General features: G+C 43.0%; 1 protein-coding gene across 2 annotated transcripts; it reads right to left on the reverse strand.

Moving 5' to 3' along the window:
• Positions 1 to 2,507: 2,507 nt before the first annotated feature.
• On the reverse strand, positions 2,508 to 26,770 carry PUS10 (pseudouridine synthase 10). 2 transcript variants are annotated; one of them, XR_008596533.1, is made up of 19 exons: positions 26,726 to 26,770; positions 24,728 to 24,864; positions 23,471 to 23,725; positions 22,822 to 22,908; positions 22,357 to 22,391; positions 20,151 to 20,262; positions 19,466 to 19,527; positions 18,051 to 18,096; positions 17,634 to 17,698; positions 15,397 to 15,482; positions 14,217 to 14,342; positions 11,685 to 11,741; positions 11,269 to 11,345; positions 10,040 to 10,095; positions 7,933 to 8,050; positions 6,832 to 6,974; positions 5,655 to 5,754; positions 5,018 to 5,112; positions 2,508 to 2,754 (listed from the first exon to the last, which is right to left on the reverse strand). XR_008596533.1 is itself a non-coding variant. In XM_054971599.1 (18 exons), the coding sequence occupies exons 2-18, from the start codon at positions 24,851 to 24,853 to the stop codon at positions 5,071 to 5,073; spliced, it is 1,593 nt and encodes a 530-aa protein (XP_054827574.1). In that variant the 5' UTR covers positions 24,854 to 24,864; positions 26,726 to 26,770; the 3' UTR covers positions 3,899 to 5,070. The 2 variants fall into 2 exon arrangements, 1 of the variants encoding a protein (XP_054827574.1); XM_054971599.1 differs by lacking the exon at positions 2,508 to 2,754 and having other exon boundaries at positions 3,899 to 5,112.
• Between the last annotated feature and the right edge of the window lie 730 nt (positions 26,771 to 27,500).

Below are 27,500 nucleotides of genomic sequence, written 5' to 3' on the forward strand. Positions count from 1 at the left end.
ATAAGGTCTTCAGTCCAGTGATTTACAGGAAGTGGGCTTTTGTCTTTCCAAGATTGAAGTATAAGCCTTTTAGCAACTCTAAGGGCATGGAGGGTCCATTTCAGTTGGCCATCAGTTTGATTCCAAGAGACAGGCAAGTAGTTTAACAGCGTAGTAACAAAAAATTGAGTTTTCTAACATAAAATTAACATGACTAATAACTTCCTCCCAAAAGGGCCGAATGATTGAACATGTCCAAAGCATATGCTTAAGAGATGCATCTTTTGAATTACACTGCCAACAGGGCTTAAAGGGCTTAAGCCTTTAGTAAAAAGATGCTGCGGTCAGTCCAATATACCTTAAACATAATTTTTTGCTGATTAAGTTGCAACTTAAGATCCATAGTAGCAGCAGGTATATGGCTTAAAGCCTTACCCCGTTGCTTTAGCAAACACTCCCTACTTTCTTTTAAAAGCCAGGCCAATTCCCCCCCCCTCAGGCTTTTAACAAATGGTTTTTATCTTTTAAAACTGTTTACAGCCTGCTTCTAGTCTGAGAATTGTTTTAAGAGGATCAGTTTGGCTGCAAAATGTTTTATGCTGTGGCTGGGTTTTGAAGCTTGTTAATTTTGATTATTTTTATGCTGTTTTATGATTTTTATTATCTTCGTGAGCCGCCTCAAACGAGTTTCTAAATAAATAATACAAATGTAAAGGCTAGCACACCAAAAACAAATATGTGGGCCTCATAACTTAATGGGGTGCATGTGTATTTTATAATTGGGTAGGCTTACAAAAGTTTAGGACCAGGCTGCCAGTTGGTTAAAAACAAAGATGTGCTTAAGTGAATTATGAAGCATGTAGGGTTGCCACCTCTGAGTTGGGAAATTCCTGGAGATTTGGGGTTTGGTGAGGGGAGAGACTTCAGCAGGCTATAATCCATAGAATCTACCCTTCAAAGCTGCCATTTTCTCCAGGGGAACTGATCTCTACAGCCAGGGTTGCCAGCCCCCAAACTGTGCCTCCCACTGCTGCTTAGCGGGCCAGCAGAGAAAGAAACGGGGAGACTTACTAGTGGCTGTGGGCCCTTCCGGTGATACTGTGACATCATCACTAATGCAGCATCACTTCCTGTATATCCAGAAGTCACATGACCCCCTAGTATGGATAGCAACCCCATCTATAATAGGGATCACAAACCTTTTTCAACCTGTGAGCATTTTCAGAATTCTAAGAGTGTGTGTGCCACAGGAGGTGGAGTCAGACACAAAATGGCTGCTACAGCATACCTAAAGTCACACTGAAGATCCTTGTGCTGTGATGGCAGCTGCTACAAAGCAACATTTTAAAAAAAACTGCACAGCCTATCAAATTTCCAATGGCCAGTCAGAAGCCTTGCTGGGCAAAAGCCCCACTTGGCCCTACTCACTTTTAAAAAACACTTGGTCGGCATCAGGAAAGGTGTTGACAGGTGCCGTAGCACATGCTCTGTAGTGATCAGTTGTAATTCCTGGATATCTCCAGCTCTCACCTGTAGGTTGGCAACCCCACAAAGCATAACTATATTTTCTTCTACTGTGGTGAGCAGTGTCAGCAGAAGATCGGATGGCAGGGCAGACAAGGGTTGCCAGTTCCAGGTTGGGACATTCCTGGAGATTTGGGGAGTAAGCCTGGGGAGGGTGGGCTCTGGGAGGGAACTTAGCAGGGTATGTCATGGAGTCCCCCCCCCAAAAAAACAGCCATTTTCTCAAGGGGTACTGATCTCTGTGGCCTGGCGATCAGGTGTAATTCCAGGATATCTCCAGCTACCACCTGGAGGCTGACAACCCTAGCTGGCAGACTCTTTGATTAAGTATAAGGAGAGGCCTTGTACTCTTGCTTTGGTGCTGGGAGCAGGTTCCGCTCCTGCCTTGAAAAAAACAAGCACTTAGAATTTTGAGGGTAAAGAACAAGTAGAATATAGCCATTAGTGGCTCATTGCATCTTTGAAAACCTGTAGCAAATGGAATACTGGTGGTTGGTTTAAATGTTAGGCAGGCAGAAGGAGTTAGCTGTACCCATCTGCCTGGGACAAGATGGCTCCTTTAGCTGTTCCGGTGCTCTGGTAAGGACTTGACTGTATGTCTGGAATGTAGATGGATGCTTCTTTGACCCCAGTTGACAAGCTTTAAATTCATTTCATGTTCTTAAGAAATATGTAATAGAGAAGCTAATCCTTTCATTAGTAGCTATACAAGGAAAAATAAAGGTCATTCCACCAAGAAAGAAGCAAAAATAACTTCAAAGTTCTCATTATTAATGTTTTAAGAAGTATGTTTTTTTTAAATTAAGATTTTCAATATATTTTTCTTGTAAATAAAATCATTTTGGGGCAAAATGTGTTTGTTTCTTAAACTGACCATAGAGTTATTTTGTTTTCATCCTTTATTGCCGATTCCAACGGAGCCTGTTCTTCAGTCCTCACCATTTTTAGGTTGATGAGATGAGGGATAGTTTTATATTTCTTGCCTCATCCTTTTGGCCCAAACATCCTTGTTTCAATTTCATTTCCCTTGTGTGTAAATCTGTTTTTTCAAGCAGGGACTTGAGCCCTTTTTTCACCAGACCCATTCACCCACCATGCTGGACAATTTCACTGTTAAAATTGTTCTGAAAGAAAAACTCGCCAGCCTGTCAGACAGCGAGCGTTGTCGTACTTCAGTCTTCTAAGATTAGAGGGATCCACTTGCATTTCCATATGGGTACCCTTTGGTGTTCTGTCCTTAGTCAATACACACTGCAACACAAATGATGGCCACAGTAAGCACCACCCAGATCCAAGAACAGCTCTACAGTGACATCCTGAGGTCCTTATAATGTACCCCACCGCTAGTTCTACAAAGACAACCCGTTAGGTTGTTGCTGCAAAAACAAAAAAGGGTCTTGTGACTCCATGAGATTAATATTTGCGATGGCATCAGATTTTGTGGAGTATAGACTGCCTGTTGGAATGGAACTTTAAGAGAGCTCCCAGATTCCCTGAAGCCCAGCCGCTTATGAAGGAACCCAAACGTGCTTATCTGACATATTTTTCTTGAGCCTAAAGGCCCTAAATGTGACCACTCCAGCAGCCATCTTTCAAAACCTACTCCTGGTTCTTCTTCCCAGATTTCAGGAGTCTGATTTCTTCTTCAAGCATTAACTTTTTATTAACTATATAACTGTTTTGTATACTTTTTACCAGAGCGCCCACCAAACCGACCAAGTTCTGCCAAACTCAGGCTCTGAAAGAGATATGCCATCTAGCCACTTACATTTGCTAGACAGCTACTGCTAGTGTTGACGAACACAAGTTATACATAACTGTATTCTTTGTGTCTTGCCCTTCTTCTAAGAGTGTCATACTTGTCCTCCTATATTATTCTCATTCTGTGGGAGAATGTGACCAAGGTCAGCCATAGCTAGGCAAAGTCTAAAGCTCTGCTCTGATATTGTATGACTTTACATTAAGTAGTTTCTCTTCAGACAATTTATTTTTGATTTTGTAGTTTCTGTGAGGGGATTTTTTTGGCAGACTCTAAAAAAGTTTCCATTTTTTAGCCATGGACTGGGAAAAGATAGTTGTAACTCGGGCCTACTAGGATCCCCGCAATCAGAGCAGTAACAAGCCGATTACCAAGGACTGAGGGGCAGTGCCATGCATCACTAGCTGGGCAGCATTCTCAGTGGCTAGCAAAATTAGGAAAGAGGAAAAACACTGCACTGCACACACAATTTAGCAATTCTTGGCACAGAATTTGGATTTACTGAGAACTCAGTTTTCATTCTCCAGCATTGACTTAACATGTCTGTGAAGAGAATCTACGGCTTGTAGTTTTCCATCACAGAAACAATGTATAGACTCAACCATTCAAGATTTTTTAAAAAGAGGTTTATTTTCTTTATAAAAACCTATTCTGGAAGATTTTTTTTTAAAAAAAGCTTTGACACAAATTACAGTTTCCTTTCCATTTTCACATGATCCTCCATAATTTTTTGGGTACTAAACACCACCAAATATCACTGTCAAACAATCTTAAAGGCCCCTTGGCAACAAGTTTGTTCTCTTTACATTAAGGGCTCCTCTGAAAGCCATACAATAAGAATAAATCCATCTTGATTAAAAGACCTGCTGTGTACAGGTCCTCTACCATTAATGGGAGATAAGGCTATACATTTTCTTGGGGTACATACATTTGCTTGGGAGAAAGCCCCAATGAATATAATCCTGCTGCACAGGATCAGCGTACAGGTGAAAGTAGGGAATGCATGCTGATGTGCAAAGCCACCCATGCAGTCTGCATTGTAAATAATTTCTAGCCCCAGGAACAAGTCTGCAGCTGTTGCACTGCTGCTTCCTGGCCCAGACTTACTGCTGTCACTCCAAGGAATTGTCTTGCAAACATCTCAACTGTTTTTTTGAAGTATAACTGGCCTTCTACCTGCAATACAGCAGCAGATGATGCAGTTCAACATAAAAACACTACAATTAGGGTGTTGCTCTAAGTGATGCAAACACGTGAAATGGAGACTTTTTAAAAAAGTTTCTACTAGATTAGACGGACAGGAGAAGTTTCTCCTGTTTTTTTCCTACCAAGGTTGCCAAGGCTTTGTCTGGAAAATGTACATGGTAGTTCTCAGTGACAGGTGCATTTTGTATACGAACCTTCGGATTTCCAGATCTTTACTTTCTCATAGCTTCATATGAAATATTTTCTCTTGAGAAGTGATCCAGCACCAGATAGGCCTACATTTACTTCAGCCTGTATCCTACCTCTCTATCCACCTAAGAGCAATGCCTTTCTTTTTTGGAAGGAGGCCCTGTACTTAGCTGGGCAGGAAGGTAAAATACAGCCATCTGTGTCTGCAAGCTGATCAAATTACCAGCCATCTGTCCTGAATTTTTAAAGCCAATTAAAAATACATATTTATAATAAAAAAAATCTTTGACAGATCAACATGATCTAAAATGCGTTAGCAATTATTCAGCAAAGCTAGTAGCAAGTTGATTGTGCTCTAACCAGCAGCTGGTGAGATGGTAGCTCTTTTCCTTCCTATCTTGAAAATTAATGGTTCATTCATTGTCCAAAGCAGGAGGCCAGTCAACATCCACCGACTATAACAGCAAAGGAAAAGAAATAAACTATTTATTTATTCATTCAGAACAACAGAAACAGAACAACCAATTCGCTCTTCGTATTTTAGTACCTGTATACCGAGAATGCAATGATGTAATTCCACTCCTTAAGCTCACCCTACAAGTTGCATGGATGGGAGACCACATGCTATCCATGTGTAAGCAAGTAGATGCTCCTGCGGGGGGTGGTGGTGAAGGGGGCAGGTGTAGTAAAAAATTACAATAATAAATTACATCCCAGATGCAGTTTTTGAACTCCAGGGTGAAACTGGAAATGGGGCGGGGGGGGGGGGTGGATACTAAATGCATCTCCTTCCTGGTGGAGCACCAACATCGATCCTGAAACTCTCCTTGTATGGATATTCACTGGGGAATAGGGAGCTGCAAAGACCAATGGGTTTTGCAGGGATAAGGCATGCCTAACCTGTGGGTCAGAGGGTTTGAAAATAATCCAGTCTGGATCCAAAGTTGGAACAAACCCATTCTTCTTACCATAAAGTAGTATGACATAAAATACTTACTTCTACATCCAGCTCCAAGATGTCAGCAGTCATTCCTAGCAAGGAGCCCATATTAGGCTTAGTCCTTCCAAAGTCTCCGTGCACAAACTCTTTAATGTAGCTATCTCTTCAGTTAAAGAAATTAGAAAGAGCCAAGACTGAAAAGACAACAGAAAGGGCCAAAACGGTTGGGAGAGGGAGAGGTAATGTGACAAATATTCAGCTGGTTTTGGAAGGGATGTAGGGCTTGTTTAATGAGTTATTAATGACATGCTTTGCCAATAGTGTTAGACCAGGGGCAAAGGCAGTGTTAAAGAAACTAAAAATTCTGTGCCAAAGCAAGAAAAAACAAATGTTTATTTATTCATTACTTTCCCAACCAATCCTTCCTCTTAAGGTCGTATTTACTTACACTGTGTTAATTTACCTTGAATCTCAGTGAGAAAGGCGGACAATAAATAATGTAAGTAAGTAATGAACATTACAGTTACACAGGAACCTCTATAAATGCTGGTTCTGATCCAAGAGCAACCAGCCACTGACTGAAAAAAGCTAGATTTGGACAGCCCCTTTAAAATGGTCTTAGGGCAGAATTCACCCAGAGGCACACAAGACAGAGAGGTGGACTTCCAGAAATGGGGCTACTGCATTACCAGCAATCCCAATATTTCAATTGGACACAAAGATAAAAATGCAACTGTGTTTCTTAATAAATGTATACTCTGATTTAGAATAAGGCTGCTTCATGGGGAGGGGGGTATGTGGCTCAGTGGTAGAGCATCTCTTTGACATGCAGAAAGTCCCAGGTTTGATCCCTGGCATCTCCAGTTAAAGGATCTGGTAGAAGGTGATGTGAAAAGATCCTGGGGAGCCACTGCCAGTCTGAATAGACAATACTGACTATGACGGAACGATGGTCTGATTTAGTGTAGGACAGCTTCATGTGTTCACTGCAAAGCTGCAAATAGCACAAGAACCAGAGGAGTGCCAGGTTTGAAATGGGGAGACCTGAGTTCAAAGAGATCACTGGGTGTCTTCAGAAAGGGAAGCAGAGATTTGCCCAGTCTATGCACATGGTTGTGAAGATGAAATGAGATGACCCTGTGGGCATGGAGAAAGGATAGGATACAAGCATGTGCAAGATACAACATCACTAGTTACAACAGTTCCTTTTGGAATTTATCCTCAGGAAGGATACGTCCCTGCCTGCGTCTTTAGATGTAGTCGAAAATGATGCTCATCTATGTACTCTGAGTGCATAGTGTGGATGACACGAACCCGGACAGCAAGAGGTCGCCGGTGAAGGACTCGTAGGGGAGTTTTTTGATCAAGCTTTAATTCCTGTTCAAGGATACAAAGCAAAGGAACAATCATGTAAAGCATGTATACAAAGAAACAGAAACGTGCACATGCACAGATTGTTCAAGGTATTTTGGTACTCAAAGTAAATCACCCTCCCTTCCTATCTTGGTGTTAAAAAAACCTAACAAAATAATAAGCTCAACAGCTCACAACTTCTTGCCTTTTAATAAGACACCCCAAATCTACTGATTGGGCTACCTTACACCCTTTTTAATATTGTGCGCAGGACTGGGCTTTAAAGAAAATATGCCCTTTGAGTCCTACCAAGCGGAGTTGGAGAGAGAGACAGAGCTGACAGAGAGACATCAGAAAGATGTCAGTAAGAAAAAAACAGTATATAGGACAGGGACAAAAACTAAGAGGGGAAAGCCAGCCTGGCTGTGGCCAGTTTAAGAGTAAAGGTGCAGCTAGGTAATTTTAAATTCTGGACTTAATTATCCTCGGGGCCCATCCTTCACCATTAATGTTAGGCATTCTGGGAACTGCAGTTCCTAGAATGCATTGAGAGGAAGGAAGTTGAAAAATAAAAATGGAATTGAGCTGGGTAGATCTTGCCCATTTCTAGCCTATAGCTACGTTTGGGGCCTCCACTACTGAGTAAGGGTGGTTGGGGCCCTGGACCTTTGCCCCAAAGTCCAGCCCTGATGGAACCACTGAGAGAATTCCTAGAAGATATGACTAGCTGGCCCTCAGGTATCACTGTGTGTTTGGAGTTTCTTGGTTCCCCGAGGGTTGAAAAAGCAACCTGAATAAAGTCCTTATATGTGTGACTCTGTGGAACCCCTTGCTGTACTTCCACGTGCCTCTCTGCTTCCAGATCATGATGAAACAGAAATGAAAAACTTTCCTTTCAAAGCTGCTACAAGCTAAAAGCCAAGGAATTCAATATCCTTATATACGAGAAGACTGGAAAACACATGACAGATAGCACCCCAACCTTCATGCTGTCCAGAATTGCAATGTCTTCCTTTTGTATCTCCTTTTCTGTCCATATTAAGGCACTGTAGCTCTTGGTCTTGCCTTCCTCCCCTTCCTTCATATGCCCGATTGCCTCTCTACAGGGAAAGAAATGAAAGATGCAACCACAGATTTGCCTACACAGCATTTTTAAAGGGGGAAAAGAACACATCCTTGGCTCTTGTAAGAGACTAGGGTCGCATTGAGAGGACGGTTGGGAACATCTTTGGATGAGCTGGGTGGGATTTGGGCTGAGCTTTTGTTCCTCCTCTGTTGCAGAAGCATGGCCAGAAGCATGGATTGAAGGGCAGGAGCCGAAGGGCTCTTTGCCCATGGCTCACAGGCTGTGGCCCTGAGTGAACTGACCCGGTGGATCCAGGACCAGCCTAGGAGTTGCAGCTGTGCTGAGTATTAATTTCCTTGACAAGCAAGTTGCTTCTTTTCATCCAGGGTGGGAACGCCTCCCTGACTCCCTTTCTTTCTGTGTCCATTGTAAGAGTTTCTCTCTCTTGCCTCATAGTCTTCCAAGGAGGAGGACGCACCTTTCCATAACTCATCTTCACGGAGGCCTAATCAACCCTCATGCAAGCATGATGATGGATTAGCTGGCCATGTCCAGTAGGGAAAGTTCACTTTAGACTAGGATTCTTTCTTCTGACTTCTACAAGAAAATGCTGTGAATGGAATCTACCTCAATACAATGTAAACTCTTATCTTTTCTACAACTTAATTTGTGAAGATTGATTTCTGTATGTTGTGTTCACATTTCCCTGATGAGATAACTCTGCTGAACTAAACTAAACTAAATATTCCAATACCCTGGAGGGCAAATTCTTGTTCTCCATTCTGCATCAGAATGCAATAAGCAGGGCTGTATATACCCTGAGATTTCACACTAACCTGTCCAGTTCTCCAACCTGATGCCCATTAACCTGGCAATAAACCTTACAGAATAAAGTGGGTTTTAATCCTGAGTAAACAGAGGATTATATTGCAGATTCTGCAACTCAAGTACATTTCTATACTTGTGCTTATCTGTGTAATTTTTTCTACTTATGGCAGTCATAAGGAAGATAGCAAAGCGTTTCTGCAAGGAGTTGAAGATCTCTTGTCTGATGGAGATCTTGCAGAGACTCCACCTCTAACTTGAGAGTTCACTAGGGGCTACTAAAGTTTTTTTTTAAATGCATGCTGAGATTCCCAGAATGCCTCACCTTGTACCAGTCATGGAACATACCCATTCAACTGGTGCCAGGAAGGGGGGAACACCAGACACCAGCTGCTTTAACTTAGAAGGGCTGAGTGACATACACCGGCAGGACCTCCATTTCTGCCAGCGATCATAATGGTGACACTGCATTTACCGTCCTGGCCATGAATCATGTGAAGCGATCGTATAAGAAAGAGAGCCAAGAGACCTTCTGCAGTTGCATTAATGGTAGAGAGCCACACAGAGTTAAGGATGTAGGAAGGGTCTTCCCATGCATCCCAAATTAATGTGAGTTTGGAAGAATCTGTAAAATCCTGCCTTTAAAATCAACCTACTTCGGCTCTTCTCACACCGTAATGCCTATGGCTCAGTTCTACGAGATAAGCCCAACAGGTCACTGCAGTGGCAGGAACAGCGGAATTAATTCACTCGCTTCAAATGATGCTGATGACTTTCTTAGGGAGAGTTTTGAAAAAAGACAATTAAAAACGTTTATCCCCTACTCTTTTGTTCTGGTTTATTGATATTATTAATTCTTACTCATTCTGGCCGCTAGCCTTTTAGCGAAATTACCTCCGGTTTATTGTCTTCTTTTGATTTTTTTGTTATTTTAAATGTTGAAACCTCACCTTGTAAACTTTCAACTATTAGTATGGCATATAAATATAATACCTAAATAAATAATCATTGATTCCTTCCACCAATCATGGCTTTATCCAATTGCAAATTATGTAATTGTAGTTCCATCTTGTACTTCCTATCCATTCTTATAGGGCTGTCTTCCAAATAAGCTATCTAGATTACCTAGACACAGGGAAAATGACAGTGCTGACTGTCCTATTTTAAAAATCTTTATTTGAGAACCTGGGCAACTTACCTGGTCACAATTTGTAAATCACGAACCTGGACTTTGTCTGATGAGTTATTGATGGTCTATAAAGATAAAAGAGAAATGATTAACCATCCTGCATGGATAATGGATTAATGTTTTAGCAGGAAAAAGCAATTAGAATTCCCTCAGACAATGGTAGCTATCATACATTTGTCTTATTTTGCTAGGAAGGCATGCTATTTAAATTATTTAGATATTTATACCCTACTTCTCACCCCAATGGGGACCCAAAGCAGCGTCAATCATTCTCCCTTTTATCCATTTTACAACCACCACCTTGTGAGGTAGCTTAGCTTGAAAAAGTACGACCTGGCCCAATGTCACCCTGGTGAGTTTCCATGGCACAAGGCGGATTCAAACCCTGGGTCTCCCAAATCCTAGGCCAACACCCTACCCACTACACTCCATCAAGTTCAGGTGCTGGGAAAGAACTTTGCTTAAGACTCTGGAGAATCACGGCTAGTCCACTTTCTCCTATTACCCCTCTCCCTTAAATTTTCTACGCATGTGTAAGCCCTAAAAGCAAATGATACGCATATATTAAATGTAAGTGTCTAAATTGCATCTTACTGTTATCAGAGCAATAAAAAGGACACAACACATGTCAGATTACTCATAACACTTCTCACCTGTGTCCATGACCTGACAGTGAAGCCGCTTCTGGTTACAGCCACTTTTCTCCAACCAACCCATTTATTAACAGGATCTTGCTATGTAGTGATCGCCAATTTATAGCTGCTAAAGCCACGCAAGAGCAAAGTGTTTCCTTTCAAAGACACCAGGGAAATGCCAAAGTAAGAAATTAATTGGAATAAATGAGATCATGAATTAATTGGAGGTGTTGTGGCTCAGTGGCACAGCGTACGGCGTTGAGTGTAGGAAGTCCCAGCTTCAATCTCTGGCATTTCCAGTTTAAAGCTCTCAGGCAGAAGGAGTTGGAAAAGACCCCTATCTGACTGAGACCTTGGAGAGCTACTACTAGTCCGAATAAAAACCTGGGGCCAGATCAACCAATGATCTCTGATTCAGCAGCTTCAGCTGCCCAAGGTGGAATTCTTCTGAGGACTACTTCATTTGGAAAGAAAATGCAGGAAAGAATTACCCAGACCAGAAAATGCACCCCATTATGGAAGACAAATCAAGCTTCGTCCACAATGCACAAAAACGGTCTGGTGGCCCAAATGCAAGATTTTCATGACTTGCAAATTGTTTACCTGCTGAAGTGCCTTCATTTCATCTGCAGCCAAATGCACTCTCCGAGGATTCACCAGCTCAATCGCAAAAGGCCTTCCTGTCAACAATTGGCCAGCAAAGGGAAGTGGGGAGGGGAGAATCATAAAGGGTGATCATAAAGTAATATTCAGATGTAGGTGAGAAAAGAGACTATTGTGAGGGGGGGGGGAAGCCATCCACAATGGCGCAAACACCATAGATAGTTCAGCAAAGAAATATTCAGAATGGGATAAAGATTAATATATATATATTATTGGCCTCAAAGTGTGTGGTCAACTTCTAGTGAAGCCTCAGCAGCTAGGGAGGCAAGTGAAGATGGATTTCTAGCAACTGCAGACAAGAGGATAAAGTATCCTCGTGAAACTTAGATTATGCAGAGAGGGAAAGCTGAGCTTACCGTTGCCCAGTGTTCTCACATCCACATCTTCTCTTCCAGAGGATGAAAAATTAAAACCTTAAAGCAAAAAAAAAAAAAGATGGCTACTAACTCATAACCTTACTGATTGCCCGTGCACACAGTTTAATTTAATTATGCATTGGCTGTAAAAATGTTTTACTCCCCTGAGCCTTCTACCAAGTCATTTCACTGGCTACTTTCCCAGCAGCAAAAACCAGATCCTGGGGGTCCTCAGCAGGGCAGGGGGATGCTTGCATTTAAAATAGGCCTTTGCTAAGGTAGCACAAGCTTAAGACAATGCCTAACACCTCAAAGACTGCAACCTGGTCTCCTTCCTGAGTGAAATGGATGGGCAAAAATTCAAGTCCTGAGTCCAAACACATCTGTAAGCAGATATTCCATCACTGTTTTTGTGTTAAACATGCTATCACCACGGTATCAGGTCACAGTTAGCTTTGTCCCAAACAAGTATTAGCCAAGGAAATAAGCTGCCTGAAGCCTGAAGCTAGCAAATAAGAATGTGATTTCAAGAATGATCACTGGAGCCCCCCCCCCCACTCCAACAAAAGATGGGGATTAGGTATACCAGATCTGTAACCACAAAAAAGGCCAGGTTTTTCCATATAAGTCTACCTTTACCACTAACAAGACAACATACGCCCTTCATGATTGGTAGCTATGATATGACTTCTCCCTTTTTCTTATTCTGCCTCTTTCTCTCACCATGGCCTATATTCCCAATGCTCTTCTTCCAAATTGCTCTGACAGCTGCTGGCTCCTGCCATGGAGCTTCTCCTTGTCTCTCCCAAACCCTCTCTACAGGTCTCCTGGTACTCTGGCTCCTGTCAGCCATCTTTTGTCCAGGTCTCCAGCATAACTCTCCCTCTCAGATCTCCAAGCCTCCTCCTCGCATTATCCCTCATTCTCTTTCCCTCGCTCATCTGGCCTTCCTTCTCATGGTCTTCAGAGACATGCACATATCTATACAATGGACTAGCCATGATGGAGCCATAAACTGGCATCTTAGTCAACAAAGATTTTAGCGTTATTGAATTAGGGCAAAGAAAGTAGATATTTGAAGTGATCATTTTGACTAGCCTAATACTTTGATTGCCAACTGCCTTTGTCTTGCCTTCAATCTATCCTTTTAATACAAGTCAGCTATTTAGAACAGCCTCATTATTCTATGGGGAAAATTACACACCAGCTTAACATCTGTGTACATAAAGGCTCAGGTCCTAGAAGGCCCAGAAATGGGGGTGCATCTGTGACTGGCCACATATGTGTACTTCTTCCTGGTCTCACAGTAATGGGTGGGTGGGTGGGGAGCTGCAGGAGCTACAGATGAAGTGGGGGAAGTGAGTGCCACCACCCCCACATTATTCTTTCACTGACAGAATAAGGATTTTATTTGTGCAAGTAGGGAAGGAGGGAAAGTTATCCAATTCTCCTTCCTGTTCCACATGGGATTTTGTCCACGAGTCTGCTTAGATCCCCCAAAATCACTGAAGGCAGATACTCTCCAAGCACTTCCTTCTCACCATTCACACATCCCACCATATATATTTAAGCACCAAGTGAACACAGCTCTAGTTAAGATGCCTGTTTTTCAGGCAACCATCCTACTATATAAAAGGCTAAGCGTATTCAAGACAACTCATTTCCTACCCTGGTGCTCCACCAGATGATGCTGCTGTAGAGGGAAGCCCAGATGAGGCAGCCAGACCTCCAGAGAGTGTGCCATGGTGGGAAGCCCATGCTGGGATCAGGAGTGGAGCAAGCAGCAATGCCTGCGCCCCACCTTCACCCATCTGGGATCAGGAGCAGAGCAGGAGGCAATGCCCGCCCCCTGCCTTCACCCAACTGGGATCAGGAGTGGAGCAGGTGCCAATCCCCTCCCCCTGCCTTCATTCAGTTGGGATGAGAAACAAAGCAGGTGGCAATGCCTGCCCCCCTTTCACCTGGCCAGGATCAGGCAAGGAGGTGGCAATGCCTTCTCCCTGACTTCACATGGCAGGGATCAGGAGTGGAGCAGGTGCCAATCCCCTCCCTCTGCCTTCATTCAGTTGGGATGAGAAGCAAAGCAGGTGGCGATGCCTGCCCCCTTTTCACCCGGCCAGGATCAGGCGCAGAGGTGGCAATGTCTGCCCCCTGACTTCACATGGGAGGGATCAGGAGTGGAGCAGGTGGCAATGCCTACCTCCTGTTCAACCTGGCAGAATCAGGCACGGAGTAGGCAGCAATCCACCCCCCTTACCCAGCTAGAATCAGGCACAGAGCAAGAAGCAATGTCTGCCCCTTTTTCACCCAGCTGGGATCAGGAGTGGAGCAGGAGGCAATGCCCCCCCTTCACTCAGCTGGGATCACACGCAGAGGAGGTAGCCATGCCCACCCCCCTTGCCTTTATCTGGCCAGCATCAGTCACGGAGGAGGAGGCAATACCTGCCTGCCCACCCTCCGCTTTCTAGAGCCTGTTGTATTTTTCCCCACAATGGGCTTTGTTGCTAGTCTGCAATAAGCATGAACACTCACTGTCTGCTTTGAAGGTGGCCATGAGATGCTCTGAGATGAGCTCTTCCACAGAGGACTCCATCTTCCTCTCACCATCTATAATCCAGGGAGTCTGAGGTAATGTTCTTGAGTATTTATTATACCTTCCTGTAAACAACAAATTATTAACCCTTGAGGTCTGCAAAAGAAACAAAGTGCTTTCACTTGAAATAGGGAAACCAAGTGCATAGTGAGAGATATTATTTATTTACTTACATATTAATTACATTTCTATCCCACCTTCACTGTACCATGGAATTTAAGGTTAGTCATCACAATTAGCATCTCTCTCTCCCCCCTGGTTATATTTAATTGGTATTAACTACACTGAACAACCTCAACAGACATTAATTCAAATGCGGGTGGGCAACTTATTTGGTAGATCAGAACACGCTGAAAATGGAAACATAAACCGAAGGGCAGCAGCAAGTCAGTATACCCTGGATGTAAGTTACGGACATAGTGGCACGGATGGGGTCTACATGTTGTTGGACATTGGTTCAAGTTACTGAGCCCCCCCCAGCCCCCCCTTCCTTCCTGGTGGGAATCCAGGGTGGGGCACACAGAAAGTGCTTCTGCAGCTTGCCCTGGAAGGATCCCAGGCAGACAGCGGTGGCACGGAAGAAAGTGCAAGTCTCTTTTACTATTCAGTTGTATGTCTTTATTAAAATTGTATGGGTTCTTTAGTGTGTACTTCATTTGGTAGTTCTCAGCCTGGGAGAAAAATGGGCTAAAACATTTAAATAAATAAAATACATGATTTTGAGTCGTCTGCATGTTATTGTTTATCACATCAACACCCTGCTTGTCTTCTACTGTGGAACTCCAGGTGACTCACAGAGGATTCCAAGTCAGTCTTCCTTCCAGGCACAACCCAGACTCAGACCTCCTTAGTGTCAGCAAAGAGGCTGCATCTATGGCCAGGAAGCAATTATATTGCTCCCTGGCCAAAGAACTTAAATAACTGAATGATGTTCTTGGGTTATATGAGAAGAAACAGCCCTTCTTAATTAGAGCTGATGTTTAGATCAGAGGAAGGACCAGGAAAGAGAAGAATACACCACAAAGGAAGGGGAATGCATGCTGCACTGGGGTTGGCAGCAAAAAGAACTGGCATATTTAAAATTAAGCTAAAAGGACTGTAAAGGGTTTCTTTTTTTACCAGCCACAAAGATTGCACCATTTGTACACTGGATGTCAACAGCTGTGCAAGGTGTTTTAGGTGAACTTGGAGGACACTGAAAGTTCCTGTGTAGGAGATATAAAAAAAAACATTAAAAAAGATAGGCATCCTCACATGCAAAATGATTAGACGCAAGCAACAACTACAGTGCCACCATGCTATCCACCTAGACTTGCTCCTGTGATCCAGGCACACTCGAGGGTTTTGTTAAACAGAAATAGTTACTGTCTTACAGTGTGGGCTATATGTTCCCATGCAAATAATTGGGAACCACCCCTGTCTTTGCAGCTCTGGGCAGGTGGCAAGATGGAGATTGATGGAGTTCCCAAAAGTCTGTGTTGGATCACAATCTGTGCACATCTGCTTCATCAGCACATCACTCCTAGTCCTAATAGTAAAATGGCCAGACCCCATCATGATCATGAAAGCAGCACAACCAGGCCACCCCTGGACAATGTAGGAGTCTCTACATACTTAAGGAACCCCCAAACAAGCAGAAAAATCTGATTTTATGAATTAAACAAAAGAAAAAATAACTTGGCTCAACATGGAATGAATACACTCCAGGACAAGTGAAAGCAGCTGAGTGTCAATTGAAAAGATACAAAAGGTGGTGGGGAAATTAGCCTGCTCAAAACCCTGATGGTGGATTTGAGAGAGATGTATGTGTTTTTCCAAATTGCTTCCCCTTTGCACCATTCCTTGCAGGCTCCCAGCTTGTTTAAACTGAATTAGCATCTATGGCAATGGATACAAGAATACGCAGAATACGCAGAATGTCTTGTACATAGGATTTATTAAAAAGTAAACAATACAATCCCATTTATTTATTTACTTCATTTTTACCCCAGTTTTCTCCCTAAGGGAGACCCAAAGTTTCTTATGACCTCCTCTTTTCTATTTTATCCTGACAACAACCCTGTGAGGCAGGTTAGGTTGGGAGTTTATGACTGGTTCAAGGTCACCCAGAGAATTTCCATGGCACTATAGGGATGCAAACCACTACACCATGCTGGTTCTTATGCACAGGTGTGCAGTTTAAGTCCACTGATTTCTATGGCTGTGGAGGAAAACCTGTCAATCTGTAGACAGCATCTGGAAAAATCTCAGTAGATGGGCAGGATTAACACACACCTGTTTCTCTACCAATACAAGGTCACCTGCTTTCCCGGCTAAATCTCTCTTCTATCACTTCTCTTTGCCTAAAAGTGTTCACTTTTTAAAAAGCACTTAGAAAATCAGGTGCTTGAAGGCACACGCACCCAAGTTTGTTTCACTGTGAGCCACATTTTGATGCACTTTTCAGTGAAGACTATCCCTGTTTAAAATACTTTAAAATGAAAGGCTGGCTAAGGTTTCAAGAGCTCCCTCTTCTTCCCAAACTATAAGTCAACAGCGTGTGAATTTGTTCCCTGTTCAGTTGCTCAAAAGTTTTTCAGCCACTGTACAACGACAGGAGGATGTGGAATGGGTATGGTATACTTGAGCGCAACAGATCTTGGAAGCTAAGCAGGATCGGTGGGGGGCCACTAAGGAAGACTCTGCAGAAGGCAATGGTAAACCACCACCTCTGCTTCTAACATGCCTTGAAAACCCCTTGCTGAGGTCATCATAAGTCGGTTTCAACTTGATGGCACCTACATACATATATGACGATAGAGGAAGAGGAATTGGGGAGCTCCTGCTAGTTAGCAGCAACTGAATAATATCAGAGTTTGTTCTCTTCTCTGCACATTGGTATATAAGATATATAAGACAAGCTGAAGAGATGCAGGTTGAAGGGTGCTTGTCCACAGCCTAAGATTCAAACCTAGAGTTGAGCAGAACATCTGCCAGTGGAGAGAGAAGACCATCGGAAGCCTCTCTTCTCTTTTGTTTGGTTTTTTCTTTCCCTGTGTGCACTGTTAACTGCCTTGGGTCCCCGCTGGGGAAAAGAGTGAATATAAATATGCTAAAATAAGTAATATACTAAATAAACAACTGCCACCAGATGTTATGCATCTGAAATTCAGGTGACTAATACACACATGCAGGCACCCCAAATCATAACAAAATAATGCAGTAGGGGGAACTACAGAAACAACGGTTGCATTTGTGAGAAGTTTCATTCTGTTTAATGATTATAAGCCTTATATAATGCTTTCCCCGGTAGTATTTTACTTGTTGCCTTAATTCTAAATGAGTATTTTCCAACCCCAAAGCTAGCACAGACTTACTTATGGAAATCATCATCATCTATCAACTCCAAAGCCTTAACAACAGCCATTCTGGTGAAGACAGACTGCAGAGAGAAATAATGTAGTATATGTTAGCATGCATGTTACATTCAATTCAGTTCAGTAGGCAGCAGAGGTATTTCTCTCCAACCACTGGATGTCATCTCTGCAATGTTCTGTTCTCCTGCTGTTCCAGTTTACTTTGACTTGGGATTTGATAAATTAAAAAATGCACTATCCAGTTTTAACACATACTTCAAAGGCCAGGCAAATTCATGTGGGTCTTTCCTGATCCACTGATTACACACTATGTTAATTAAAATATCTGTTTCATTTGACATTCACAGTTTATACTCTGCTGTCATGATAACTATGAAGAAAAAGTTGTGAAGAGGAACTTCCACTGAAACATTTTACCTGTTTGTTCTTTGCTGGTTTGAAGCAACTCCGACATGCTACGGCACTAAATGCAAAAACACAAATTAATCTTCTCTAAAACAGGGGGCATGCTTCTTCCAAGATGGTTCCTACTAGAACTGGTGCACATGCCATTTCAAAACAGAACTTTCGTTGCAGTCACAAACAAATTTATTGAGATTTCAGCTACTTTCACACATGTTGGATAATGCACTTTCAATGAAGCTTAATGATCATTTGCAAGTGTACAACAGCAAAATCCACGTGCAAATGATCACTAAAGTGCAATGAAAGTACATTGAAAGTGTGTGAAAGTTGCCTTCATGAACGGATTGATTAAAACAAGCACAATTTATTGGCTAAGATTGTTCTCATGAGATGAAAGTCTTAATCCCAGCATTTTGCTGGGTGGTGGGCTGTGGTTCAATGTTTCAGCAAACACTTGGCATTCCGAAGTTTCCGGATTCAATTCCTGACAAATTTGAGTTTAGAAGATCTCCAGTAGAGAGTGTGGGGAAAGATCCTCCTCTGTCCAATACTAATCTAGATACACCAAAGGCAGCTTCATAAGATCCCAAAGGGACCCACTGAAAATACTTTCCTTCATCTGCTTCCCGGTTTTATTTTGTTTATTTTATTTACGTTATTTATAGTCTGCCTTTCTCACTGAGACTCAGGGCGGTCAGTCAACTCTTTCAGTTTCCTCAAATCTTACTTTCAAAGTGACCCTTGATGTTTTTTCTAAACTCACTCTAACACCCATGAGGTTATGTGATACGGCCACATTCAAAACGCCTGATACTGCAGTTACACAAATGCTTACCCCCCACCCCTTTAACTCTTACAGACTATCAGAGAGGGATGCTTCATATGAGTCAATACAGGTCAGTAGTTAGAATCTGGGAGATCTGCATTCAAACCTTGTTTCAGCCATGAAGCTCACAGCGTACTCTCACTAGCTTTCAGTCCATCCCATCTCACTAGCTCATAGAGGGAGGGAAAGCACTGTCCACCACTCTGACCTCCTTGGAGAAAGAGTAGAATAAAAGTGTGGTAACTTTTAAAAACAGATACTTGTGCCCTCCTCCTTTATAGAGTGAACTTCCGTAGCCCATTGTGGCTTTTTCATGTGAATGTCACCAGAGTCAAGCTCATTCCCCCCATTCTCAGGTGACATCTGACTACCACAGAGAAAAAGGCTCATTCCACTCTAGAAATCAGAACAAAGAGTTCCAGGAGAGCTTCATATCACTCTGCTAAATGTGATCCTACCTGTTGGAATGAGATGCGGAACGTACTCTTAAAAACAAACACCACGTGAACAGCACAGAAGGCGCATTATGTGTATACAGGGATATTTTACAGCAATTGCCTCTGTTCATGCGAACTCTGCCTAAAATCCCATCCCAACTTACAGGAAATGGCAGTCCTCATCTGTTTCTGGATGAGCAAAGACCACACTCACTTCAAAAAGGCTCTAGGTTGCAATCAGAGAGAGAGGGAAAAATGTTATTCTTACATCAGCATTGATGTTGTGTTTAGTTCTCCCACTGAAACCGGGGAGGGGGGGGGGGGAGAACGGGACACTGAGCAGTTTGACTTCAGCTAGCCCATGCCCTTTGCTCTTTCATCACTTACTTCTGAAATGCAAAAAAAAGGAATAATATTTCCTCCTTTTTCTTAACTACAAGCTACCACTGCGGTTTAGTCCTCCCTGGGGCAGAACATCTGAGTCTGTGTTTGTACTAGATGTGTGAGAGATTACCCTCCGCATGCCAGTTCAGGCCCCAGCCTACTCTTTTCTCCCAGCCTGCAAGTTTTATTTCTTTGTATGTATGTCCAAGATGTATGCTCAGAGCAGCCATGTCATCACACTACAAGAAGCCTTTTTGGCTTTGTACTGAGCAGCATTCAAACACAGTTACAGGCTAGATGAAGCAATGGTCCAACTCAGTATAAGCCAGTGTTGTATGTTCAAGTATGCTGAACACTGTGTGAGCCTGCACTCTGAATGCTGCAGCCCTGCACTCAGTGACGAGGAAGACAGTGACAGTATATACTTTTTTTGTTCAAGTTGCAAGTTGCTCATTTATATAACACCTTTCCATCAGCGGGAACCCCCAGCTCCTCCAAAAACAGGGGATGGATAATCCATTTGTATGCTTCCTTCAGCTGAACTAGGTCGTCTTTTTCCACTAAAAGGTCCTGTTTCCTAAAAGAAAGAAAAAAAACAGACTTAACCATTTAAATTAAGCCAGAGGGAGAGAGAGAAAAAGAAATGGAGAGATGACTGGTATCTGTATGAAGTTAATTTTACATATTAAAATAGAATCTAGATGATGTCTAAGGTCACCTCTCCCCCTCCCCAAGTGTATACCAGAAAGGGGGGAAAAATCAATATGCTGCTTTCCTGTCCTGTCTAAGCTGGACCTAAGGGTCTGCTGCCAGCTAAAGGACCAACAACTAGAATAGAGGATGCAACACCCATTCCACTAATGGAGTCAGAAGTACCATCCTTAATGGAAGCAAGAGTGGCACTGTCTGGTATGGAAGTCAAAGCTTCAGATATGATACAGCCGAATGAGCAAATCACTGCCTTCTTTATTGAAAGGAATACCACATCGAGAGCCATCACTGTTTTCCCAACAAGCTGCTGAAGTTTGCTGTGGGCCAGCCTTTGTTATTGCATTAATGCTGCCATGCTCCTGCAAGGTGTGATGCTGCTGCTGTGAAAAAACTAATGCTGGTGCTTGGCCTTTTCTTTTGACTTGCAGCTCCACCCCATCTGCCCTGCCAGTTTCCCCAGCACAACCACAGATTTTTCCCCCCGATCTCCTCTCATCCACCTCTACCCTTGGAACTGAGTTGCATCCAGCAGTTGCTGATTAAAGAGTTGCAAAAGCAAATGGCCTCCTCAGGCCACACAAAGGACGATGAGCTTTTTGAGATTACGAGCTGGAAGCGGGAATGGTGTCATGGGCCACACAATGTAAACAAGACTCAGATTAAAACAACAGTCTGTCCCGAATCATGGCAACCCAGCCTGTCATTCCATCTTCAGCTCCCTTGTGCCGTCCCTTGAATGGTCTATATCTCCTAGTGCTCTCACTCTCAACTGCCTCGGGGAAAAAATGCACTCTCCTTTTAATAGAAGTTTAATGGGATGTTATTTACCATGGGATGTTATTCACCTCCATAGCATAAGAAATTTCAGCTGCCCATTTTCACATATTAAGCCTCTGTTAAAGAGAGAGATTTTCCTTTAGGTCTGTTGGTAACCCTACCCATAGTGCATTTTGAAGAGCAATTCCCATTACAAACTGAAGAAGATCCAGAGGAGTTAGCCATGTTATTCTGTAGTTGCAAAACAGTAAAGAGTCCAGTAGCACCTTTAAGACTAACCAACTTTATTGAGGCATAAGCTTTTGAGAACCACAGCTCTCTTCATCAGATGCATCTGATGAAGAGAGCTGTGGTTCTCGAAAGCTTATGCCTCAATAAAGTTGGTTAGTCTTAAAGGTGCTACTGGACTCTTTACTAAACTGAAGAAGCTGACTGCCTACAAGGAATCATGGGAATGGGAAATAATGTGCAAAATCCCTACTCCAAGGTCTCCCCAAGGTCTTTTGGGGATTGAGCACACACATTCCCCCATCCACATACACTTTATTTGACCCTCAGAGTCAGTCTTTGTCAGCATTGTTTTCGTGTAGTTTGTTTGCTTTTGGGGAGGGAGGGTGGTTAATTTACAATTCGTATTATTCTATATATCTGAGGAGTTCCCTGAGCATGTAGCGCCCCCTAGTCTTGTTGGTAGGCTGTCCAGTTTTACTGCTTTTGTGATTGATACACAGGCCAGACGCTTTACTACAGTCATGTTACCATTTGGGCAGCAATGGCTGAAAAATAAGGCTTGTATCAGAGAGGCGCAGGGAAATAGTGGCTCCTCCCATCCGTGTCATGATCCTCTCTTCCTAATTTTCAGCTAGGTACCAGAAGTTTGGGGCTGTGCATCACTGAAATACTTTCTGTTCATCTCCTTTCCTCTTCCCCGGCTCAGTTCCTATTGCAGCCTGCCACCTAGTGGTGGTAGGCAAGAGAGGAGGAATGGAAGAAGGCATCCTGCCCAAAAGAAGTCAGAACCTGGCAATCATTACGAGAGGGGAAATCCTCAGAAGGAAATGGCTGGAGCAGAGGGCAGCATATTGCTCCTCACTCCCCAAAGGAATGAGAATTAGCAGGCATCATTCATTTGAAAGCCAGCACTGAGACAGGCTGGAAAAGATTCCCCCCAGAAATTACTCACCTCATTTCCTCTTTTACCAGCAGCCATGCAGCATGCTTCAGGTAGTGAGACCCAGAACAAATAGAGGAAAGAAAAATAGAGAGAGACCATGGTGAATGAAATAAAGTTTTTGTAACCTCCCACTCCAACTGGTTAAGAAAACTGGATAAAAAATCAGCCCTTCAAATAATCAAGCTCATACGGGGTCACAAGAATATCTGACGTGGCCAGTTGTCATTTATCATCTCCAACTCCTAAAACTGAGTTTTATATCATCCTAGCCACAACATAGCAGAGAATCCACTTGCCTTCCTGCATCTCGTCCCCTCCCCGTTGTCCTGGTGCATCCCCCGTTTCTCCTATGATTCAGATGCATCATGGCAAAATGCACTTCCTACAGTAAAAGTTGCTTTGAGAACTGCACTCTTCACCCTCATCAAGGCCACAAATTAAGCATGAACAACAACACTGGCAGCAAATGCTCACCTCTCGTACAGAAAGCTGTGGAGGGAAAGACACTGAGAACACAAAGCTGGAAAACTGGTATTCAGAAGAATTGATCTTCTGGCAGACCTGGAAAAACAGGGATCAGTTAGAACAGTAGCCAGACTCCGTACATGACTCAGTTCCTACTCAGAGGGCCAACAATGAATGTGAGATGCACTGATGGGAAAGAGTCAACAGACCCCCCAGCTAGAATGGTTGTATCAGTTGCTACAGTCAACCATCCCCCAAAACTCAGACGTATGGTCTTTGTTCTCCCGCCCCAAATCACTGAGTCCAGTGATGTGCACCCAAGTCCAGCATACAGAAAGTACTGCTATGCTGACTGGACAAAAGAAGAAGGCCAGACATCTAGCATTTATACCAGACGTGGCTGTGAGGTTTTACTCAGCCTGCCAAACACAAGGGCCAGTATTGTGAATCCCATTTCTTTCTGTGCTGGAAGAGGATTTTGAGGCCTGAGTGCCCAACAAGCTAAGTTGGGAAGGTTTCATGGGACTAAAAAGGCAACTTCAGTCCATTGATTTTAATGCGCTTAGACTGAAGTAATTCTGCATAGGACTGCACCATATTCTGCATGCAGCACTGCAGAAACAATGATAGACCAAACTGCTGACTGGCTGTCACTTACTGCTTTGACAAAATCTGTCTCACAGAGCTCCTGCAGAATTCCCAAGCACACATTGCAAACAGCAGGTCTTAAATTCTCCTCAGCAGCACCATCCTTCTCTGCATTGGTCGGCTGATGACTTCCATTTGGCGTCTGTTCTTCTGTGTCTTCTTTGGTGCTCTCAAGTCTGATTCTTTTACATGGCGGCTGTGCCATCTCACAAGGTGATTCATTGTTATTGCTCTGCAGGAACGTGTGCAATTCACAAAGCAACTCCTGATCAATCAAGAAAGCAGAGGAAGACTTTATTGGAAGGGAGCCACATGCAGCTTCTGTGTACACTGAGATCTACATACCGACCCATCACTAATGACCTAACACAATCCTGGACTCAGAGCAAAAGACCCTATAAACCCATGATTGCCTTTCTACATGAGATGATGTCTGACTTTAATTTGAAGGGTGCTAGATATCTATCTGTTCAGAAACTAGAAGACAGGGAAGGTCTCTAAGGTTCTGTGTAAGCATGGAATAGATCATGTGGGGAATGTAGCAATGTCATTAGAAACAAGGGCTGGAAGTATATTCCTGAGTCAGAAAATGGAGCAGAATGCAGCCTGGACTTCCAGGTATCTGATAAGATAAAGGAACAGTTGGGAAGGTGAGGAGGAAAGCAAGAGAATGGGCTACAAGCAGACAAGAAGACCACCTTCTGCTGGCTCAGAGAGCAGGCAGGATATCCTGGGTCAAAGCACCCAACTGCAACAGGGTCAGCGCCAGCAAAACAATAATATGTTAGAGATGAAGGATTTAGGAAGAGGACTGTGACCTGCTTAAGACAGATCTTATGGGGAAGGAGCAAAAGGGAAAGAATCACAACTGGCACTGATCAGGGAAGTTAACTCCAAGAATTGTATGGGCTGATGCATGTCTAGTTTTTCATTCCCTTCAATTTGTAGTGATGATCCTTGTTTGTGGTGATGCGGTTAGTTTTCTGATTTTAACAGCAGTTAGCTGTTTCCTCATGCCACATGCTGGGTAGGAACACTTCTCTTCACCCTATGCCCTTATTCCCTTTCTACTTCCCCAATCTGAACCTTTGTCTCTTCCCTCCATGCTAAGATCATGTATGCCCTACCATATACATCCACCAATCATCACCTTCCACTTCCCAGTTTCCTGTTGAATGTTCCACCTGCTTAGAAAACAGAGCCATTGTGGCCAGAAAATTTATTGCAATCATCATCTCACCCACTGTGTATTTTAATTTAACCAAACCTTATAAGGACGTCTGTATAAAGCCTGTAGTTCCACACGGCAGAACCTGAAAATGCATCGTGGGCATGCTCCAAAATTCAGAAGCATCTGAGCAATAGATTTGTCTTTTTCTGCCAGTTCAATCATGTTGGAGAAGCCTATATTTTAAAATAAAAAGATTCTTAGCCTCATTTTACTGTAACGTGGGGAGGGGGAAGAAAAATGATAAATAACATGAATTTCAAAGAACAAATTTGGCCCAGTTCATTACCAATTGGCCCACTGCCTTCTCTCTCCATTAGCTCAAGAACCTACGTTATTTTTTCCCCGCCCTTATGTTACTTCTCAACAAAGTCCCTGCTAAGTTCTCCTAACTTTACTATGTCTACATCTCTGCTGCTGTATGTTTACTGTATGGATTAACTATTTGCTCTAAATTATGTTAATTTATTTTTAAATAACCCTTCCGAACTGACTTCTGAAGCTGAGTGTACAGTACATGGGTTATTGTACTTTATTTGAGATCTTGAAGAACATTGTACTTTCCACTTTTGACAGAGTTCAGCTTGCTTTGCCAACTTGGCTAAGAGTTTAGGGGTTATACTGGATCCAGTATTACTGCTGGAGAAGCAAGTTAATGCAGCTGCAAAACCCCCCACTTTCTTCTAACTTTGTCAAGCCCAGAAGATGGCCTCCTCCCTTGACTCAACTGATGTAGCCACCTGGATCCGTGCCACAGTAAGATCAAAATTAGATTATTGTAATGCACTCTACATGGGTACTCCCTTGAAATCAACCCAGAGACTTCAATTGATACAGAAGGTCAAGCCTCCATTATTATCAGAAAAACTAGATGGGGTATGAAGACGACAACCATTCTTCAGCCACTCCATTGGCTCTCCATTCAATTCAAGGTACTATCACATACAACATTCAGAATGACCTTAAACCCTCATATCTGCAGAACTACCTCTACTCCTATGTTCTACCACATCCACTCTGCTCATCTGTTCAGGGCCTTCTGCAGGTGCCACCTTGCAAGCACTCAAGATCAACAACTGTCCATACACATGCTTTCGCTGTTGTGGCCCCCATACTATGGAATGGCCTGCCTAAAGAAGTCAGGAGGGCTCCCATGCACCTATCAGTACATAAATTATGTAAAATGAAGTTGTTTAGGAGGGCTTTTCTATAAAAGTAATAGCGCTTTAGTATAACAGAATAGTTGAGAAAGGTGCTTTTAAAAGGAAAGAGACTGAATTATACCACTTTGTACAGGACATATTATCAGTTTGCTACACATATTACCTTATTCTTTCATTGTTTTCTAGTTATGGATTAGGAGTATTGAAATCTATACTAGCGCATTGCTCATTAGATGTCTTCTCATATTGAGTGTATCAGTTTACACTGTGTTTATCAGATTCTCTTTGCATGGACTGCTATCAATTTTCAGTGAGTAAGCCACATCTGCTTTGAGTCTCAGTGACTTGTCACTGTCCCTATCTGCAAGATGAGGATATTGACAATTATCCACTTTACACAGGGTTGTATCATCATCATTAAAGAGACTGAAATACAGAAAATGATGCCTCCATATGGAGTCTGGAGATCTCATGGAATTACAATTGATCTCCAGACAACAGAGATCAGTTTCGCTGAAGAAAATGTCTGCTCTGGAGAGTGGACTCTATAGCATTATACCCTGTTAGGCTCCCTGCCGTCCCCAGGATCCAGCCTCAAATCTCTACTAGGAAACAACACAAAACAAAACGTTCTCACGTTTTGCCATTTTGCTAATGCTCCTAACACGACTCTCCCCTAAGTCTTAGAAAATTAAGGTCGCAACAGTTAACAAGTAACAAGTCCCATTCAGATCAAAGGGGTTTACTTCTAAGTAAACATTCTTAAGGTTACACCGTAATGTTCTTCAACCTTCCCTATCTTATCAAAGTCAGAACCACACTAACTCATATAAACACCCATCAGAAAGCAGTACCTATTACACTCCTGTCCTACCTTTCACTTGCCAATACACGATGAAAAGACTATAGGGGGACCACTTCCGCGTTGCACCTTAAACTAATCCATAACACTCAGTTCCTCTTCCGCCCTCCAGTTCCTTGCGGTGGATGGGGCGAGAGGAAACAGTAAGCCAGAAACTATAGTTCCGACCCTGGATATCCGATTAACCCTGAAGGGCTACACTTAACGTTTACCTCCAGCCGTCGATTGCAATCCTAACAAAAGCTTCCTATGCATGTATACCTTGAAGTAATTCCCATCGTGTTCTGAGTCAGACCGCTGATCATGTCGCTGTTTTCTGTAGTAACCACAGAGACAGGATCTGGATGCAAAGTCTGTCCCTCCAAAGATGGAGGCGAGTGTTTTATTAGCTTGTATTCAAGAAGTCCCGGATGCCCAAATATGGTTATAGCAACAGTTACAAGTTACACATTCCATTCTCAGCCAACTAAGTAAAATATGCTGTGATCAGACTTTTGTCTTATCTAGGAAGCATAAGGGAAAGAGGTACATCATGAGCTTCTGAGCATAGAAGAATATTACGTAGAGTGTATGGGAATGTTGTGCTCTGCGAATGATGAGAGAACAAGATGAAACATGTTACTCCCTGATTCCTGTTGTGGTGTGCCAACTGACCAGGAGATCAGGAATGTAGAAATGTAAAGAGCAATTAATGGAGGCTGTGTGGCATGCCTACTCCGGCCTACAGTTTTCTACTCCGACTTGCAGCGGTTCTAGACGCTCAGGATCTTCATCTCAGCTATGGCCT

This window comes from Eublepharis macularius, chromosome 1, assembly GCF_028583425.1.
Source record: "Eublepharis macularius isolate TG4126 chromosome 1, MPM_Emac_v1.0, whole genome shotgun sequence".
Lineage (NCBI taxonomy): Eukaryota > Metazoa > Chordata > Lepidosauria > Squamata > Eublepharidae > Eublepharis > Eublepharis macularius.

Coding starts and splice junctions, on each gene's coding strand:
- PUS10 (XM_054971599.1), bottom strand. CDS start 24,853: ATGATTGAACTGGCAGAAAAAGACAAATCTATTGCTCAGATGCTTCTG. Junction 20,263..22,356: donor CTGGTAAAAGAGGAAATGAG/GTGAGTAATTTC, acceptor TCTTTCTTTTAG/GAAACAGGACCTTTTAGTGG. Junction 5,113..5,654: donor TCTTGGAGCTGGATGTAGAA/GTAAGTATTTTA, acceptor TTGCTGTTATAG/TCGGTGGATGTTGACTGGCC.